A 20,435-nucleotide genomic window follows, 5' to 3' on the forward strand; every position below is an offset into this window, starting at 1 on the left:
ACTGGGGTACAGTACTGGTGGGGACAAGTCTGTCTCTGTATAACACTGTGATACAGTACTGGTGGGGACGGGTCTGTCACTGTATAACACTGAGGTACAGTACTGGTGGGGACGGGTCTGTCAGTGTATAACACTGGGATACAGTACTGGTGGGGACTGGTCTGTCACTGTATGACACTGGGGTCCAGTACTGGTGGGGACAGGTCTGTATGTGTATAACACTGAGGGACAGTACTGGTGGGGACAGGTCTGTCACTGTATAACACTGGGGTACAGTACTGGTGGGGACAGGTCTGTCACTGTATAACACTGGGGTACAGTACTGGTGGGGACAGGTCTGTCACTGTATAACACTGGGGTACAGTACTGGTGGGGACAGGTCTGTCACTGTATAACACTGGGGTACAGTACTGGTGGGGACAGGTCTGTCACTGTATAACACTGGGGTACAGTACTGGTGGGGACAGGTCTGTCCGTGTATAATACTGGGGTACAGTACTGGTGGGGACATGTCTGTCCGTGTATAACACTGGGATACAGTAGTGGTGGGGACAGGTCTGTCAGTGTATACCACTGGGATACAGTACTGGTGGGGACAGGTCTGTCAGTGTATAACACTGGGGTACAGTACAGGTGGGGACGAGTCTGTCACTGTATAACACTGGGGTACAGTACTGGTGGGGACGAGTCTGTCACTGTGTAACACTGGGGTACAGTACTGGTGGGGACAGGTCTGTCAGTGTATAACACTGGGATACAGTACTGGTGGGGACAGGTCTGTCAGTGTATAACACTGGGATACAGTACTGGTGGGGACAGGTCTGTCAGTGTATAACACTGGGATACAGTACTGGTGGGGACAGGTCTGTCACTGTATAACACTGGGATACAGTACTGGTGGGTACAGGTCTGTCACTGTATAACACTGGGGTACAGTACTGGTGGGGATGGGTCTGTCCGTGTATAACACTGGGGTACAGTACTGGTGGGGATGGGTCTGTCACTGTATAACACTGTGGTACAGTACTGGTGGGGACGGGTCTGTCACTGTATAACACTGTGGTACAGTACTGGTGGGGACGGGTCTGTCACTGTATAACACTGGGGGACAGTACTGGTGGGGACAGGTCTGTCACTGTATAACACTGAGGTACAGTACTGGTGGGGACAGGTCTGTCACTGTATAACACTGGGGTACAGTACTGGTGGGGACAGGTCTGTCACTGTATAACACTGGGGTACAGTACTGGTGGGGACTGGTCTGTCACTGTATAACACTGGGGTACAGTACTGGTGGGGACAGGTCTGTCACTGTATAACACTGGGGTACAGTACTGGTGGGGACAGGTCTGTCACTGTATAACACTGGGGTACAGTACTGGTGGGGACAGGTCTGTCACTGTGTAACACTGGGGTACAGTACTGGTGGGGACAGCTCTGTCACTGTATTACACTGAGGTACAGTACTGGTGGGGACAGGTCTGTCACTGTATAACACTAGGGTACAGTGCTGGTGGGGACAGGTCTGTCACTGTATAACACTGGGGTACAGTACTGGTGGGGACAGGTCTGTCACTGTACAACACTGGGGTACAGTACTGGTGGGGACAGGTCTGTCACTGTATAACACTGTGGTACAGTACTGGTGAGGACAGGTCTGTCAGTGTATAACACTGGGGTACAGTACTGGTGAGGACAGGTCTGTCACTGTATAACACTGGGGTACAGTACTGGTGGGGACAGGTCTGTCACTGTGTAACACTGGGGTACAGTACTGGTGGGGACAGCTCTGTCACTGTATTACACTGAGGTACAGTACTGGTGGGGACAGGTCTGTCACTGTATAACACTAGGGTACAGTGCTGGTGGGGACAGGTCTGTCACTGTATAACACTGGGGTACAGTACTGGTGGGGACAGGTCTGTCACTGTACAACACTGGGGTACAGTACTGGTGGGGACAGGTCTGTCACTGTATAACACTGTGGTACAGTACTGGTGAGGACAGGTCTGTCAGTGTATAACACTGGGGTACAGTACTGGTGAGGACAGGTCTGTCACTGTACAACACTGGGGTACAGTACTGGTGGGGACAGGTCTGTCACTGTATAACACTGAGGTACAGTACTGATGGGGACCGGTCTGTCACTGTATAACTGTGGGGTACAGTACTGATGGGGACCGGTCTGTCACTGTGTAACACTGGGGTACAGTACTGGTGGGGACAGGTCTGTTACTGTATAACACCGGGGTACAGTACTGGTGGGGACAGGTCTGTCACTGTATCACACTGGGGGACAGTACTGGTGGGGACAGGTCTGTCACTGTATAACACCGGGGTACAGTACTGGTGGGGACAGGTCTGTCACTGTATCACACTGTGGTACAGTACTGGTGGGGACAGGTCTGTCACTGTATAACTGTGGGGTACAGTACTGGTGGGGACAAGTCTGTCACTGTATAACACCGGGGTACAGTACTGGTGGGGACAGGTCTGTCACTGTATCACACTGGGGGACAGTACTGGTGGGGACGGGTCTGTCACTGTATAACTGTGGGGTACAGTACTGGTGGGGACAGATCTGTCACTGTATAACACTGGGGGACAGTACTGGTGGGGACAGGTCTGTCACTGTATAACACTGGGGTACAGTACTGGTGGGGACAGGTCTGTCACTGTATAACACTGGGGGACAGTACTGGTGGGGACAGGTCTGTCACTGTATAACACTGGGGTACAGTACTGGTGGGGACAGGTCTGTCTCTTTATAACACTGGGGGACAGTAATGGTGGGGACAGGTCTGTCACTGTACAACACTGGGGTACAGTACTGGTGGGGACAGGTCTGTCACTGTATAACACTGGGGGACAGTACTGGTGGGGACTGGTCTGTCACTGTATAACACTGGGGTACAGTACTGGTGGGTACAGGTCTGTCACTGTATAACACTGGGGTACAGTACAGGTGGGGATGGGTCTGTCCGTGTATAACACTGGGGTACAGTACTGGTGGGGATGGGTCTGTCCGTGTATAACACTGGGGTACAGTACTGGTGGGGATGGGTCTGTCACTGTATAACACTGTGGTACAGTACTGGTGGGGACGGGTCTGTCACTGTATAACACTGTGGTACAGTACTGGTGGGGACAGGTCTGTCACTGTATAACACTGGGGTACAGTACTGGTGGGGACAAGTCTGTCTCTGTATAACACTGTGATACAGTACTGGTGGGGACGGGTCTGTCACTGTATAACACTGAGGTACAGTACTGGTGGGGACGGGTCTGTCAGTGTATAACACTGGGATACAGTACTGGTGGGGACTGGTCTGTCACTGTATGACACTGGGGTCCAGTACTGGTGGGGACAGGTCTGTATGTGTATAACACTGAGGGACAGTACTGGTGGGGACAGGTCTGTCACTGTATAACACTGGGGTACAGTACTGGTGGGGACAGGTCTGTCACTGTATAACACTGGGGTACAGTACTGGTGGGGACAGGTCTGTCACTGTATAACACTGGGGTACAGTACTGGTGGGGACAGGTCTGTCACTGTATAACACTGGGGTACAGTACTGGTGGGGACAGGTCTGTCACTGTATAACACTGGGGTACAGTACTGGTGGGGACAGGTCTGTCCGTGTATAATACTGGGGTACAGTACTGGTGGGGACATGTCTGTCCGTGTATAACACTGGGATACAGTAGTGGTGGGGACAGGTCTGTCAGTGTATACCACTGGGATACAGTACTGGTGGGGACAGGTCTGTCAGTGTATAACACTGGGGTACAGTACAGGTGGGGACGAGTCTGTCACTGTATAACACTGGGGTACAGTACTGGTGGGGACGAGTCTGTCACTGTGTAACACTGGGGTACAGTACTGGTGGGGACAGGTCTGTCAGTGTATAACACTGGGATACAGTACTGGTGGGGACAGGTCTGTCAGTGTATAACACTGGGATACAGTACTGGTGGGGACAGGTCTGTCAGTGTATAACACTGGGATACAGTACTGGTGGGGACAGGTCTGTCACTGTATAACACTGGGATACAGTACTGGTGGGTACAGGTCTGTCACTGTATAACACTGGGGTACAGTACTGGTGGGGATGGGTCTGTCCGTGTATAACACTGGGGTACAGTACTGGTGGGGATGGGTCTGTCACTGTATAACACTGTGGTACAGTACTGGTGGGGACGGGTCTGTCACTGTATAACACTGTGGTACAGTACTGGTGGGGACGGGTCTGTCACTGTATAACACTGGGGGACAGTACTGGTGGGGACAGGTCTGTCACTGTATAACACTGAGGTACAGTACTGGTGGGGACAGGTCTGTCACTGTATAACACTGGGGTACAGTACTGGTGGGGACAGGTCTGTCACTGTATAACACTGGGGTACAGTACTGGTGGGGACTGGTCTGTCACTGTATAACACTGGGGTACAGTACTGGTGGGGACAGGTCTGTCACTGTATAACACTGGGGTACAGTACTGGTGGGGACAGGTCTGTCACTGTATAACACTGGGGTACAGTACTGGTGGGGACAGGTCTGTCACTGTGTAACACTGGGGTACAGTACTGGTGGGGACAGCTCTGTCACTGTATTACACTGAGGTACAGTACTGGTGGGGACAGGTCTGTCACTGTATAACACTAGGGTACAGTGCTGGTGGGGACAGGTCTGTCACTGTATAACACTGGGGTACAGTACTGGTGGGGACAGGTCTGTCACTGTACAACACTGGGGTACAGTACTGGTGGGGACAGGTCTGTCACTGTATAACACTGTGGTACAGTACTGGTGAGGACAGGTCTGTCAGTGTATAACACTGGGGTACAGTACTGGTGAGGACAGGTCTGTCACTGTACAACACTGGGGTACAGTACTGGTGGGGACAGGTCTGTCACTGTATAACACTGAGGTACAGTACTGATGGGGACCGGTCTGTCACTGTATAACACCGGGGTACAGTACTGGTGGGGACAGGTCTGTCACTGTATCACACTGTGGTACAGTACTGGTGGGGACAGGTCTGTCACTGTATAACACCGGGGTACAGTACTGGTGGGGACAGGTCTGTCACTGTATCACACTGGGGGACAGTACTGGTGGGGACGGGTCTGTCACTGTATAACTGTGGGGTACAGTACTGGTGGGGACAGATCTGTCACTGTATAACACTGGGGGACAGTACTGGTGGGGACAGGTCTGTCACTGTATAACACTGGGGTACAGTACTGGTGGGGACAGGTCTGTCACTGTATAACACTGGGGGACAGTACTGGTGGGGACAGGTCTGTCACTGTATAACACTGGGGTACAGTACTGGTGGGGACAGGTCTGTCTCTTTATAACACTGGGGGACAGTAATGGTGGGGACAGGTCTGTCACTGTACAACACTGGGGTACAGTACTGGTGGGGACAGGTCTGTCACTGTATAACACTGGGGGACAGTACTGGTGGGGACTGGTCTGTCACTGTATAACACTGGGGTACAGTACTGGTGGGGACAGGTCTGTCACTGTATAACTGTGGGGTACAGTACTGGTGGGGACAGGTCTGTCACTGTATAACTGTGGGGTACAGTACTGGTGGGGACAGGTCTGTCACTGTATAACTGTGGGGTACAGTACTGGTGGGGACAGGTCTGTCACTGTATAGCACTGGGGTACAGTACTGGTGGGGACAGGTCTGTCACTGTATAACACTGGGGTACAGTACTGGTGGGGACAGGTCTGTCACTGTATAACTGTGGGGTACAGTACTGGTGGGGACAGGTCTGTCACTGTATAACTGTGGGGTACAGTACTGGTGGGGACAGGTCTGTCACTGTATAACACTGCGGGTGTAGTTTGGGGTGGCAGGACGCTCGTCCCAGAGCCCTTCGCTGCCTCTGTTTGTGTTGCGTGGTTTTCCTCTCTGCTCTGACCCCTCCCCTCCCTGTCTCCTTTCAGATCCCAGCATGTTAACCAACATGATGAAGGGCAACTTGACCAACGTGCTGCCAATGATCTTGATCGGCGGATGGATTAACTGGGCTTTCTCCGGGTTTGTCACCAGTAAGTTTGGGACGTCGGCTGGATGGATGGGCGGGGGAGAGGGGTCAGAAGTTACAGACTGCCATGGGACAGCGGTGGGGGGTTGGGAGGAAGATCTGTTTGGTGGTGGGATTGTGCTGGAGGAGGACCATATGTCAGATGGGGTGGATTCCTGCTGCATTGTTGTCTCGTGGAGAGGTTGCGGAGGGAGATTTACCAGAACAGTCCCAGGGATGAGGGTACTTCAGTTAATGTGGAGAGACCGGGAGAAGCTGGGATTGTTCTCCTCGGAGCAGAGAAGGTTAAGGGGAAATTTAATCGAGGCGTTCAGAATCAGGAAGGGATTTGATGAAATAAAGATCGAGAAACTGTGGCAGGAGGGTCGGTAACCAGAGGGATTTAAGATAATCGGTAAAAGAACCGGAGGGGGGGAGAGGAGGAGAATGTTTTTTCCGACACAGTGAGTTGTTGTGATCTGGAACGCGCTGCCTGAAAGGGCGGTGGAAGCAGATTCAGTGGTAACTTTCAGAAGGGGAATCGGAGAAATACTGGAAAGGGAGGAATTTACAGGGCTGCGGGGACAGAGTGAGGTGGGAGGAATTGGACTGCTCTTCAAAAGAGTTGGCACAGGCACGATGGGCCGAATGGCCTCCTTCCTGAAGCAGCAGGCGACAGACAGGGCTGAGCGATCCCCCAACCATCGGTTCGGATCCAAGCTCCGCAGTCCTGCCACATCCAGCCGTGAATGGTGGTGGACAATTAAACAACTAACGGGAGGAGGTGGCTCCACAAATATCCCCGTCCTCAATGGTGGGGGAGCCCAGCACATCAGTGCGAAAGATAAGGCTGAAACATTTGCAACAATCTTCAGCCAGAAGTGCCGAGTTGATGATCCATCTCGGCCTCCTCCTGAAGTCCCCAGCATCACAGATGCCAGACTTCAGCCAATTCGATTCACTCCACGTGATATCAAGAAACGACTGAAGGCACTGGATACTACAAAGGCTATGGGTCCTGACAATATTCCGGCTATAGTACTGAAGACCTGCGCTCTAGAACTAGCCACGCCCCCTAGCCCTGCACCCCTATGCAGCAAGACCTGGACAATATCCAGGCAAGGGCTGATAAGTGGCAAGTAACATTCGCGCCATACAAGTGCCAGGCAATGACCATCTCCAACAAGAGAGAATCTAACCATCTCCCCTTGACATTCAATGGCATTACCATCGCTGAATCCCCCACTATCAACATCCCGGGGGTTACCATCGACTAGAAACTGAACTGTCAAAATCCTGGAACTCCCTTCCTAACAGCACTGTGGGTGTACCTACCCCGCACGGACTGCAGCGGTTCAAGAAGGCAGCTCACCACCACCTTCTCAAGGGGCAATTCTGGATGGGCGACAAATGCTGGCCTGGCCAGTGACGCCCACATCCCATGAAAAAAAAAATCCTCGCGCACATTTTCCCTTTCTACCCTGTTGTGCTCCTTCTGAAACGCTGTTCCCTCGTTAAACGGCTATACCGTTTATCCAAACCCACAGGATCGCCCCCCCCCAAAAAAACTGGAACTGTAAAATGCTCCACACGAGGTCTGTGTCGAGGCACTTTGAGCCTCCCTCATCTGCTTCGCCTCCTCAGCTGCACCCTTTTCGCTTCCCCTGCTGGTGTCGTGACCCAGGACCTTCCTGCCTGCGGGTTTTAAATAGATTGACACCTTGCCCCCATTAAAGAACAAACAAAGAACAAAGAAAATTACAGCACAGGAACAGGCCCTTCGGCCCTCCAAGCCTACGCCGATCCAAATCCTCTATCTAAACCTGTCGCCTATTTTCTAAGGGTCTGTATCTCTTTACTTCCTGCCCATTCATGTATCTGTCTAGATACATCTTAAAAGACGCTATCGTGCCCGCGTCTACCACCTCCGCTGGCAACGCGTTCCAGGCACCCACCACCCTCTGCGTAAAGAACTTTCCACGCATATCCCCCTAAACTTTTCCCCTTTCACTTTGAACTCGTGTCCCCTTGTAATTGAATCCCCCACTCTGGGAAAAAGCTTCTTGCTATCCACCCTGTCTATACCTCTCATGATTTTGTACACCTCAATCAGGTCCCCCCTCAACCTCCGTCTTTCTAATGAAAATAATCCTAATCTACTCAACCTCTCTTCATAGCTAGCGCCCTCCATACCAGGCAACATCCTGGTGAACCTCCTCTGCACCCTCTCCAAAGCATCTACATCCTTTTGGTAATGTGGCAACCAGAACTGCACGCAGTATTCCAAATGTGGCCGAACCAAAGTCCTATACAACTGTAACATGACCTGCCAACTCTTGTATTCAATACCCCGTCCGATGAAGGAAAGCATGCCGTATGCCTTCTTGACCACTCTATTGACCTGCGTTGCCACCTTCAGGGAACAATGGACCTGAACACCCAAATCTCTCTGTACATCAATTTTCCCCAGGACTTTTCCATTTACTGTTTAGTTCACTCTTGAATTGGATCTTCCAAAATGCATCACCTCGCATTTGCCCTGATTGAACTCCATCTGCCATTTCTCTGCCCAACTCTCCAATCTATTTATATTCTGCTGTATTCTCTGACAGTCCCCTTCACTATCTGCTACTCCACCAATCTTAGTGTCATCTGCAAACTTGCTAATCAGACCACCTATACTTTCCTCCAAATCATTTATGTATATCACAAACAACAGTGGTCCCAGCACGGATCCCTGTGGAACACCACTGGTCACACGTCTCCATTTTGAGAAACTCCCTTCCACTGCTACTCTCTGTCTGCTGTTGCCCAGCCAGTTCTTTATCCATCTAGCTAGTACACCTTGGACCCCATGCGCCTTCACTTTCTCCATCAGCCTACCATGGGGAACCTTATCAAACGCCTTACTGAAGTCCATGTATATGACATCTACAGCCCTTCCCTCATCAATCAACTTTGTCACTTCCTCAAAGAATTCTATTAAGTTGGTAAGACATGACCTTCCCTGCACAAAACCATGTTGCCTATCACTGATAAGCCCATTTTCTTCCAAATGGGAATAGATCCTATCCCTCAGTATCTTCTCCAGCAGCTTCCCTACCACTGACGTCAGGCTCACCGGTCTATAATTACCTGGATTTTCCCTGCTACCCTTCTTAAACAAGGGGACAACATTAGCAATTCTCCAGTCCTCCGGGACCTCACCCGTGTTTAAGGATGTTGTAAAGATATCTGTTAAGGCCCCAGCTATTTCCTCTTTCGCTTCCCACAGTAACCTGGGATAGATCCCATCCGGACCTGGGGACTTGTCCACCTTAATGCCTTTTAGAATACCCAACACTTCCTCCCTCCTTATGCCGACTTGACCTAGAGTAATCAAACATCTGTCCCTAACCTCAACATCCGTCATGTCCCTCTCCTCGGTGAATACCGATGCAAAGTAGTCGTTTAGAATCTCACCCATTTTCTCTGACTCCACGCATAACTTTCCTCCTTTGTCCTTGAGTGGGCCAATCCTTTCTCTAGTTACCCTCTTGCTCCTTATATATGAATAAAAGGCTTTGGGATTTTCCTTAACCCTGTTTGCTAAAGATATTTCATGACCCCTTTTAGCCCTCTTAATTCCTCGTTTCAGATTGGTCCTACATTCCCGATATTCTTCCAAAGCTTCGTCTTTCTTCAGCCGCCTAGACCTTATGTATGCTTCCTTTTTCCTCTTAGCTAGTCTCACAATTTCACCTGTCATCCATGGTTCCCTAATCTTGCCATTTCTACCCCTCATTTTCACAGGAACATGTCTCTCCTGCACGCTAATCAAACTCTCTTTAAAAGCCTCCCACATATCAAATGTGGATTTACCTTCAAACAGCTGCTCCCAATCTACATTCTCCAGCTCCTGCCGAATTTTGGTATAGTTGGCCTTCTCCCAATTTAGCACTCTTCCTTTAGGACCACTCTCGTCTTTTTCCATGAGTATTCTAAAACTTACGGAATTGTGATCACTATTCCCAAAGTAGTCCCCTACTGAAACGTCAAACACCTGGCCGGGCTCATTCCCCAACACCAGGTCCAGTATGGCCCCTTCCCGAGTTGGACTATTTACATACTGCTCCAGAAAACCCTCCTGGATGCTCCTTACAAATTCTGCTCCATCTAGACCTCTAACACTAAGTGAATCCCAGTCAATGTTGGGAAAATTAAAATCTCCTATCACCACCACCCTGTTGCTCCTACATCTTTCCATAATCTGTTTACATATTTGTACCTCTATCTCACGCTCACTGTTGGGAGGCCTGTAGTGCAGCCCCAACATTGTTACCGCACCCTTCCTATTTCTGAGTTCTGCCCATATTGCCTCACAGCTCGAGTCCTCCATAGTGCCTTCCTTCAGCACAGCTGTGATATCCTCTTTGACCAGTAATGCAACTCCTCCACCCTTTTTACCTCCCTCTCTATCCCGCCTGAAGCATCAGTATCCTGGGATATTTAGTTGCCAATCATGCCCTTCCCTTAACCAAGTCTCAGTAATAGCAATAACATCATACTCCCAGGTACTAATCCAAGCCCTAAGTTCATCTGCCTTACCTACTACACTTCTTGCATTAAAACAAATACACCTCAGACCACCAGTCCCTTTGCTTTCATCATCTGCTCCCTGCCTACTCTTTCCCTTAGTCACGCTGACTTCATTATCTAGTTCCTTACAGGCTTTAGTTACTACCTCCTTACTCTCCACTGACCTCATTTGGTTCCCATCCCCCTGCCACATTAGTTTAAACCCTTCCCAACAGCGTTAGCAAAAGCACCCCCAAGGACATTGGTTCCAGTCCGGCCCAGGTGTAGACCGTCCAATTTGTAATCGTCCCACCTCCCCCAGAACCGGTCCCAATGTCCCAAAAATCTGAACCCCTCCTTCCTGCACCATCTCTCAAGCCACGCATTCATCCTGACTATTCTTTCATTTTTACTCTGACTATCACGTGGCACTGGTAGTAATCCTGAGATTACTACCTCTGAGGTCCTACTTTTTAACTTGGCTCCTAACTCCCTAAACTCTGCTTGTAGGACCTCATCCCGTTTTTTACCTATATCATTGGTGCCTATGTGCACAATGACAACTGGCTGTTCACCCTCCCCTTTCAGAATGTTCTGCAGCCGATCTGAGACATCCCTGACCCGTGCACCTGGGAGACAACATACCATTCGGGAGTCTCGTTTTCGACCACAGAACCGCCTATCTACTCCCCTTACAATCGAATCCCCTATGACTATAGTCCTTCCACTCTTTTTCCCGCCCTTCTGAACAGCTGAGCCAGCCACGGTGCCATGAACCTGGCTACTGCTGCCTTCCCCTGGTGAGCCATCTCCCTCAACAGTATCCAAAACGGTATACCTGTTGTGGAGGGAGATGACCGCAGGGGACTCCTGCGCTGCCTTCCTGCTCTTTCTCTGCCTTTTGGTCACCCATTCCCTTTCTCCCTCAGCAATCCTAATCTGCGGTGTGACCAATTCGCTAAACGTGCTATCCACTACCTCCTCAGCATCGCGGATGCTCCAAAGTGAGTCCATCCGCAGCTCCAGAGCCGTCATGTGGTCTAACAAGAGCTTCAGCTGGACACACTTCCTGCACGTGAAGGAGTCAGGGACATCAGCCGTGTCCCTGAGCTCCCACATTGAGCAAGAGGAGCATGTCACGGGTCTGAGATCTCCTGCCATTTTTAATCTTAAACTTAAACTTAGTTAAATGAAAAAGGAACGAAAATTTTTTAACCAATCACACGATAAAAAAAGAGAGAAATAGAAAAAGCCTTAACTTATCTACACACCACCGAGTCCTTTTTTTTTGGTTAGAGGAGGAGGGCGGGTGGGAGACACTAGTGTCTCGGGTTCAGAAACGGCCCAAATATATAGGGTTTTACTTACCCAGCAGCCCCCTGGTCTCCGCCGAAAACAAAAAGAAATTAAGTTTACATTAAACTGACCTTCCCAGCTGATCACTCGCTCGCACTCTCTGCTCCCGAATAAGCTGCTGCAATGAAAGGCAAGTTATTTTAAACGGCCCAAATATATAGGGTTTTACTTACCCAGCAGCCCCCTGGTCTCCGCCGAAAACAAAAAGAAATTAAGTTTACTTTAAACTGACCTTCCCAGCTGATCACTCGCTCGCACTCTCTGCTCCCGAATAAGCTGCTGCAATGAAAGGCAAGTTATTTTAAACGGCCCAAATATATAGGGTTTTACTTACCCAACAGCCCCCTGGTCTCCGCCGAAAACAAAAAGAAATTAAGTTTACTTTAAACTGACCTTCCCAGCTGATCACTCGCTTGCACTCTCTGCTCCCGAATAAGCTGCTGCAATGAAAGGCAAGTTATTTTAAACGGCCCAAATATATAGGGTTTTACTTACCCAGCAGCCCCCTGGTCTCCGCCGAAAACAAAAAGAAATTAAGTTTACTTTAAACTGACCTTCCCAGCTGATCACTCGCTCGCACTCTCTGCTCCCGAATAAGCTGCTGCAATGCTGCATTCTAACAGAAGAGCAACACGGAACTGCCAATCTCGGTATTTGAACTGCAGCCCATCCCACTCCTCCGCCCTGTCACAGCGTCGCCCTGCTCATTTTATCGTAACCGTCTTGCTTTTGTACTCCCTGCCTCGATTTATAAACCCCAAGGAGCCTGTATTTAATTGGTTATGTTCCAATCACTCACACGAGTTTCACCCTTCCTCGCACAGACAGGACGCAGGGTGACGGATGAGACGGAGAGAGCTTCCCTCGTTCTGCTCCCTGCCATCTCCTGCCGCGGACGAGGTTTTCAGTGACATGCCCGGCCCCTGCAGCCTGAAAGTTGAGGAAGCTTGGCGGGTGGCGTCAATTAACTCTTGCAATTACATGATCCCTCCGAACCCCCTCATAGTATCCCCCGTGTTTGCTTTCCCGGTGCCTGCTGTGTGCGTTTTTGATGTTTCCACTCTCGTTACGACCCGGATAAAGCACTGTCTCCCGTTCCTATTTTTCCACAGCGAAGGTCCCGTTCCCGCTGACCCTACGGTTTAAGCCCATGTTACAGCGTGGGATCGAACTGGTGTCGCTTGATGCATCGTGGTACGTTTGTGTTCTTCCCACGCGGTTCAGCAACATTTAAGAACAGGAGGAGGCCCATTCAGCCCCTCTCTCTCTCGAGCCTGTTACACAGGAACAGGAGGAGGCCCATTCAGCCCCTCTCTCTCTCTCGAGCCTGTTACACAGGAACAGGAGGAGGCCCATTCAGCCCCTCTCTCTCTCTCGAGCCTGTTACACAGGAACAGGAGGAGGCCCATTCAGCCCCTCTCTCTCGAGCCTGTTACACAGGAACAGGAGGAGGCCCATTCAGCCCCTCTCTCTCTCTCGAGCCTGTTACACAGGAACAGGAGGAGGCCCATTCAGCCCCTCTCTCGAGCCTGTTACACAGGAACAGGAGGAGGCCCATTCAGTCCCTCTCGAGGCAGGGGAATCCCCAGTGTGAATGCCTAGGTGAATCCACAGCAGTGCTGAGGGAGTGCCGCACTGTCAGAGGTGCCATCTTTCGGGTTGAGACGTTAAACTCGAGGCCCCCGTCTGCCCTCTTGGGTGAATCTAAGAGATCCCACAGCCACTATTGGAAGATGGGGGAGGGGGTGGGGGGTGGTTAGTTCTCCCCAGTGTCCTGGGACCGATATTTATCCATCGACCAACATCACTTAAAACAGATGATCTGGGTAATTATCACATTGCTGTTTGTGTGGGATCTTGCTGTGCGCAGGTCGGCTGTCACGTTTCCCACATTACAACAGCGTCGGCCGGCTGTGAGACACGTTGGGAAGTCCTGAGGATGGGAGAGGCGCTATAGAAATGTCAGCCTGTCGTTCTGGAGGTGCTGTTTGTTAAATTGTGAATGAAGTTGAGGGGCCAGCCTGGGGGCCCCCTGGAGTGTGAACTGAAAGATTCCCCCTCAGTAACGTGACTCCTCTTACCTCTGTCTGTGCTTAGGGTCAGTTCCGCCTCCTGGTATTTCCTGAATGTATTTGGTCTGCGGAGTATGTATTCCTTAATCCTGGGTCAAGATAACGGTGAGTGTTCAGCTCGCTCTCCCTTTTGGCTCTGATCTCTGCTCCTGGTGATGCTTCGCTCTGTTCACAGTGCTTTAGAAATACAAGCTGCTGTTGCTCCCTCTCACCGGCTCCGTACTCAATGAGACTTTCACTCTCGCTCCTCCTCTCTGCAGCTGCCGACCAGTCACGGATCCTGCAGGACCAGATGATGGGCGCAGCTATGTCCATGCCACCCGATACCAACAAGGCCTTCAAGGTGTATGATGGAAGGAGGGGAAGAGAGGGAGGAGGGGAGAGGGGGCAGAGCGAGGAGGAGGGAGGGTGTGGATTGCAGCGAGGTGGATTCCCTGGGTTATGCTCTGGGATTACAGCAGGAATGGATTCCCTGGGGGACACACTGGGATCACGGGAGTGGATTCCCCGGGGTGGCGTGCTGGGATTACAGGAGTGGATTCCCCCGGGGTGGCGTGCTGGGATTACAGGAGTGGATTCCCCTGGGGTAGCGTGCTGGGATTACAGGAGTGGATTCCCCTGGGGTAGTGTGCTGGGATTACAGGAGTGGATTCCCCTGGGTTGGCGTGCTGGGATTACAGGAGTGGATTCCCCTGGGGTAGTGTGCTGGGATTACAGGAGTGGATTCCCCTGGGGTAGCGTGCTGGGATTACAGGAGTGGATTCCCCTGGGGTGGCGTGCTGGGATTACAGGAGTGGATTCCCCTGGGGTGACGTGCTGGGATTACAGGAGTGGATTCCCCTGGGGTAGCGTTCTGGGATTACAGGAGTGGATTCCCCGGGGGTGGCGTGCTGGGATTACAGGAGTGGATTCCCCTGGGTTGGCGTGCTGGGATTACAGGAGTGGATTCCCCTGGGGTAGTGTGCTGGGATTACAGGAGTGGATTCCCCTGGGGTAGCGTGCTGGGATTACAGGAGTGGATTCCCCTGGGGTGGCGTGCTGGGATTACAGGAGTGGATTCCCCTGGGTTGGCGTGCTGGGATTACAGGAGTGGATTCCCCTGGGGTAGTGTGCTGGGATTACAGGAGTGGATTCCCCTGGGGTAGCGTGCTGGGATTACAGGAGTGGATTCCCCTGGGGTGGCGTGCTGGGATTACAGGAGTGGATTCCCCTGGGGTGACGTGCTGGGATTACAGGAGTGGATTCCCCTGGGGTAGCGTTCTGGGGTTACAGGAGTGGATTCCCCTGGGGTAGTGTGCTGGGATTACAGGAGTGGATTCCCCTGGGGTGACGTGCTGGGATTACAGGAGTGGATTCCCCTGGGGTAGTGTGCTGGGATTACAGGAGTGGATTCCCCTGGGTTGGCGTGCTGGGATTACAGGAGTGGATTCCCCTGGGGTAGTGTGCTGGGATTACAGGAGTGGATTCCCCTGGGTGGCGTGCTGGGATTACAGGAGTGGATTCCCCTGGGGTGGCGTGCTGGGATTACAGGAGTGGATTCCCCTGGGGTGGCGTGCTGGGATTACAGGAGTGGATTCCCCTGGGGTAGCGTGCTGGGATTACAGGAGTGGATTCCCCTGGGGTGGCGTGCTGGGATTACAGGAGTGGATTCCCCGGGGGTAGTGTGCTGGGATTACAGGAGTGGATTCCCCTGGGGTGGCGTGCTGGGATTACAGGAGTGGATTCCCCTGGGGTGGCGTGCTGGGATTACAGGAGTGGATTCCCCTGGGGTGGCGTGCTGGGATTACAGGAGTGGATTCCCCTGGGGTAGCGTGCTGGGATTACAGGAGTGGATTCCCCTGGGGTGGCGTGCTGGGATTACAGGAGTGGATTCCCCGGGGGTAGTGTGCTGGGATTACAGGAGTGGATTCCCCTGGGGTGGCGTGCTGGGATTACAGGAGTGGATTCCCCTGGGGTGGCATGCTGGGATTACAGGAGTGGATTCCCCTGGGGTGACGTGCTGGGATTACAGGAGTGGATTCCCCTGGGGTAGCGTACTGGGATTACAGGAGTGGATTCCCCTGGGGTGGCGTGCTGGGATTACAGGAGTGGATTCCCCTGGGGTGACGTGCTGGGATTACAGGAGTGGATTCCCCTGGGGTAGCGTACTGGGATTACAGGAGTGGATTCCCCTGGGGTGGCATGCTGGGATTACAGGAGTGGATTCCCCTGGGGTAGCGTGCTGGGATTACAGGAGTGGATTCCCCTGGGGTAGTGTGCTGGGATTACAGGAGTGGATTCCCCTGGGGTAGTGTGCTGGGATTACAGGAGTGGATTCCCCTGGGGTAGTGTGCTGGGATTACAGGAGTGGATTCCCCTGGGGTGACGTGCTGGGATTACAGGAGTGGATTCCCCTGGGGTAGCGTACTGGGATTACAGGAGTGGATTCCCCTGGGGTGGCGTGCTGGGATTACAGGAGTGGATTCCCCTGGGGTGGCATGCTGGGATTACAGGAGTGGATTCCCCTGGGGTGACGTGCTGGGATTACAGGAGTGGATTCCCCTGGGGTGGCGTACTGGGATTACAGGAGTGGATTCCCCGGGGGTAGTGTGCTGGGATTACAGGAGTGGATTCCCCGGGGGTAGTGTGCTGGGATTACAGGAGTGGATTCCCCTGGGGTAGCGTGCTGGGATTACAGGAGTGGATTCCCCTGGGGTGGCGTGCTGGGATTACAGGAGTGGATTCCCCTGGGGTGACGTGCTGGGATTACAGGAGTGGATTCCCCTGGGGTAGCGTACTGGGATTACAGGAGTGGATTCCCCTGGGGTGGCATGCTGGGATTACAGGAGTGGATTCCCCTGGGGTGACGTGCTGGGATTACAGGAGTGGATTCCCCTGGGGTGGCGTGCTGGGATTACAGGAGTGGATTCCCCTGGGGTGGCGTGCTGGGATTACAGGAGTGGATTCCCCTGGGGTAGCGTGCTGGGATTACAGGAGTGGATTCCCCTGGGGTAGCGTGCTGGGATTACAGGAGTGGATTCCCCTGGGGTGGCGTGCTGGGATTACAGGAGTGGATTCCCCTCGGGGTGGCGTGCTGGGATTACAGGAGTGGATTCCCCTCGGGGTGGCGTGCTGGGATTACAGGAGTGGATTCCCCCTGGGGTGGCGTGCTGGGACGGCCCGTGTGTACACTAATGTTGTTCTATCCTGTCAGGCTGAGTGGGAGGCTCTGGAAATCGTCGCCCATCACTGGGCACTGGAGAGTGTGGAGGAGGAACTGATGAGGAAAGACCTGAACCTCGAGGAGTTTTACAGCAAGGAGCAACCTCGGGAAATGTTCTGAGCCTCCGCATCTTAACCCGGGCTCTGCTGCCAGCCAGAATGGGATCGGGGAATTCCCAGGAGTCTGAGCTCTCCGCTCAGGGATGTGTCAGCTGGAACCTCAGCAGAACCGTTTCCCCACAATCATCTTCAACTCCGTAATTTAATTCCAGATGGTGTTAAAATGAATAAATATCAGAGTGCAGTTCATAAGATTGTGTTAATAAGGGTCTGTCAAATGACTCTGGCTAACGCAGGGAGGGGCTGACCCTCAGCCCTCACCTACAGCACAGAAACCGGCCCACCTGCTCCGTGCTGGAGTTTCTGCTCCACATGAGCCTCCTCCCACCCCCTGTCCCTCTCACCACATCCCCCTATTCCTTTCCCCCCCTCGTGTGTTTATTCAGCTTCCCCCTTAAATACATCGATACTATTCACCTCAACCACTCTGCGGTAGCGAGTTCCACATTCTCACCGCTCTCCGGGGAAAGGAGTTTCCCCTGAATTCCCCATCGGATTTATTCCTGACCGTCTTATCTTGATGGCCACCCGCCCCCCCCCTAGAAATTGCTATGTAAACATGTCACGGTGCAGTTCCACCCTCCCACCACTGGAGGCACTGTGACACTCAACAGCCTCTTGCTGTTACCTTTGTGCTCCTGGTTTCCTCGAACTGCGTGGGGCAAGCCCGTGAGGCGAGGCACTGGAGCGTAGGTTACCCACGCCCCAGCGAGAGGCAAACATGCACGAGGCTGCAGTAAAGAAATGGCTTTTATTCAAATGATTTTCTTTCTAATATATATATATTTTTATATACACATCTTAGGCTGTCGTAACGGTACAAAAACCCATTATTTCCAGAGCAGCAATTAACTTAACGAGAGAAAAATAAAGAAAAGCAGGTTTTGTCTCCCTTATGAAAATACAATATACATATTCGCTCTGAGACAGAGACCCCAAAGTTATTAAAACCGTACGCCGATGAGAGGAGGTAAAAATAAATTCAAACGACCGACAAAAAAGGCCATTAGGTACAAGGTGAATCGCGGGTCGAGCTCTGAGCAGAGTCAGAGTGCTGGTGAGAGGGTCGGGGAGGCCCAGCAGGGGGTCCTGCTACTGCCCAGTGAACAGCGGGCCAGGGGACGGTCAGAGGGAGGGGTGGATTATCTGGCTGTGTTTGCCCTCCGGCCGTACCCCTCAGAGTCTGCCGGTAAGGAGGGGGGTTTCCAGCCAGGGACCCTGTAGGAGGGATGTACCAAATGAATCCTGAGTAATAAAACAGCCGGTCACAAAACCGTTCACCTTTAATGCTGCACCCCCCCCCACCCCACAGGAAAGCAGTCGCGACTCAGGAAGCAGGTGTGACGCTGAAAGCGTGACAGGAAATAGTCGTGACACCGGAAGTGGATGTGACACGGGAAGTGCGACAGGAAGTGGGTGTGACACAGGAAGCACGCACGCCACGTGAGGTTTTCGACACAAACGCAATGCCTCCCGCAGTCGAATAACCCGCCGGCTCTGGCGGGTGAACTGGGTCACATCCCGGTCGGGGGTCTTCCTTCCTGGGATGGGTGGGGGGGGTGGGGGGGAAAGAGAATCCAACAGGCAGAATGAACTGGCGCTCAGCTCGTTCTGCATTGGACTGACGGCCGCCCCGTCCCCTCGGCGTGCGACGGCGAGGCTCCCGTCTCCCAGCGGCGGGTCACAGGAGAAGGACAACAAAAATTAAAGCTCGCTTTGAATCCAGGCAACGACAAAAAAAAACCGAAAATAGACGTTTCCCGCCCATCAGTGCGTTTCAGATAAGCAGTGCAGAATAAAAGCCCACGTTCAGTGAGAGGGCAAAGAGGCACAGCCTCCATTCCCTCCTCTCCCATTCCCCCCCCTTCTCCCTCCACTAATCCATCAGACGACAGTGCTTTGCCTGCAATACTATCCTGGCGCCAGCGCGGTGGAAGTCCCGCAGAGACTCGGATTCAGGGATGCCGAGCTCCGAGTTGTCCTCTTATTACTGGTGGAGGGGAGGCCGGGGGTCAGAGCCTCGACGGAGATCCAGAAGAGGCGATCAGTCCAGGTCCATTGTCTCCTCGTCGCCCGACGGTCTCTCCCCAACGCTGGCCTGGCTCGGACAGGGGCCTGGGTCCGCTGGCTGGCTGATCTTGTCTTGCAGCTGATAGAAAAGCACATAGGCAGCACTGGTCTGTGGGCAAGAGGACACAGGACGTTAATCGTACCTTCCAGCACAGGCTGGGAGAAGCTGGGTCTGTTCTCCTGAGAGCAGAGAAGGTTAAGGGGAGATTTAATCGGGACGTTCAAACGCAGGAAGGGCTTCGATAAGAGTAAACAGGGAGAGACTGTGGCGGGAGGGTCGGGAACCGGAGGTCGGTTTTGAGGAGGAGAGAGAGAGTGTCGGAGAGGTTTAGGGAAGGGGATTCCAGAGCTTAGGGCCCCCCAGGCAGCCGAAGGCACGGCCACCAATGGTGGAGCGATGGGAATCGGGGGATGGTCAAGAGGCCGGAATTGGAGGAGTGCAGAGATCTCGGAGGGTTGTACGGGCCGGGAGGAGGTGACAGAGATAGGGAGGGGGATGCGAGGAGGGATTTGAAAAGGGGGATGAGAATTTTAACAGGGAGGTGTTGCTGGACTGGGAGCCGGTGTAGGTCAGCGAGCACAGGGAGGGTGAGGAGTGAACGGGAACTCGGTGCGAGTTGACGGAGGGTGGTGGAATAGTGGAGGGCGGAGCCGAGTTATGTCATGGACAACCCCCCCCCGCCCCCGGTCACTCACCACCATGTGGTCCATCGAGGCGAACGTCACTTTACTATCATCAAAGTGATACCAGCGGCCGTCGTCTTTGTTCCGCGCGATGGTTGTATCTGGAAGTGGACATTCGGCTGTTAAACCTGCTGTCTGTCTTTCTGCCCCCACCTCCCACAGGCACCGGCTCTCACTGAGGTCTCCACACGTCCCCTGATCGCTCCCCGCCGCTCGATCCCCGTCCCCAGCTGACAATCCCCACTCCTCCCAGCAGGAGTCACTGGACACCAAACCCCGCCGCGTTCCTTTGCAACCCCCCGCGCCATCCCCTCACGTACCCCGCCC

At 52.8% G+C, this 20,435-nt stretch overlaps 2 protein-coding genes across 2 annotated transcripts in view; one reads left to right on the top strand and one right to left on the bottom strand.

Annotated features, from left to right (window-relative positions):
• The window catches only part of LOC137358894 (ER membrane protein complex subunit 3-like), a 44,294-nt gene extending 26,748 nt beyond the window's left edge, over window positions 1-17,546 (top strand). The window contains exons 4-8 of the mRNA XM_068025099.1: window positions 5,969-6,073; window positions 13,074-13,155; window positions 14,059-14,138; window positions 14,294-14,376; window positions 17,227-17,546. Coding sequence (XP_067881200.1) covers window positions 5,969-6,073; window positions 13,074-13,155; window positions 14,059-14,138; window positions 14,294-14,376; window positions 17,227-17,355 — 479 coding nt within the window. The 3' untranslated portion in view covers window positions 17,356-17,546. The remainder of the gene's footprint in view (window positions 1-5,968; window positions 6,074-13,073; window positions 13,156-14,058; window positions 14,139-14,293; window positions 14,377-17,226) is intronic.
• A 540-nt stretch (window positions 17,547-18,086) lies between these two features.
• LOC137358896 (ubiquitin carboxyl-terminal hydrolase 11-like) overlaps window positions 18,087-20,435 on the bottom strand; it is a 52,990-nt gene continuing 50,641 nt past the window's right edge. The window contains exons 16-17 of the mRNA XM_068025101.1: window positions 20,121-20,209; window positions 18,087-19,533 (exon numbers count right to left, since the gene is read on the bottom strand). Coding sequence (XP_067881202.1) covers window positions 19,399-19,533; window positions 20,121-20,209 — 224 coding nt within the window. The 3' untranslated portion in view covers window positions 18,087-19,398. The remainder of the gene's footprint in view (window positions 19,534-20,120; window positions 20,210-20,435) is intronic.

The sequence above is a fragment of the Heterodontus francisci genome, unplaced genomic scaffold (assembly GCF_036365525.1).
Source record: "Heterodontus francisci isolate sHetFra1 unplaced genomic scaffold, sHetFra1.hap1 HAP1_SCAFFOLD_822, whole genome shotgun sequence".
NCBI lineage: Eukaryota > Metazoa > Chordata > Chondrichthyes > Heterodontiformes > Heterodontidae > Heterodontus > Heterodontus francisci.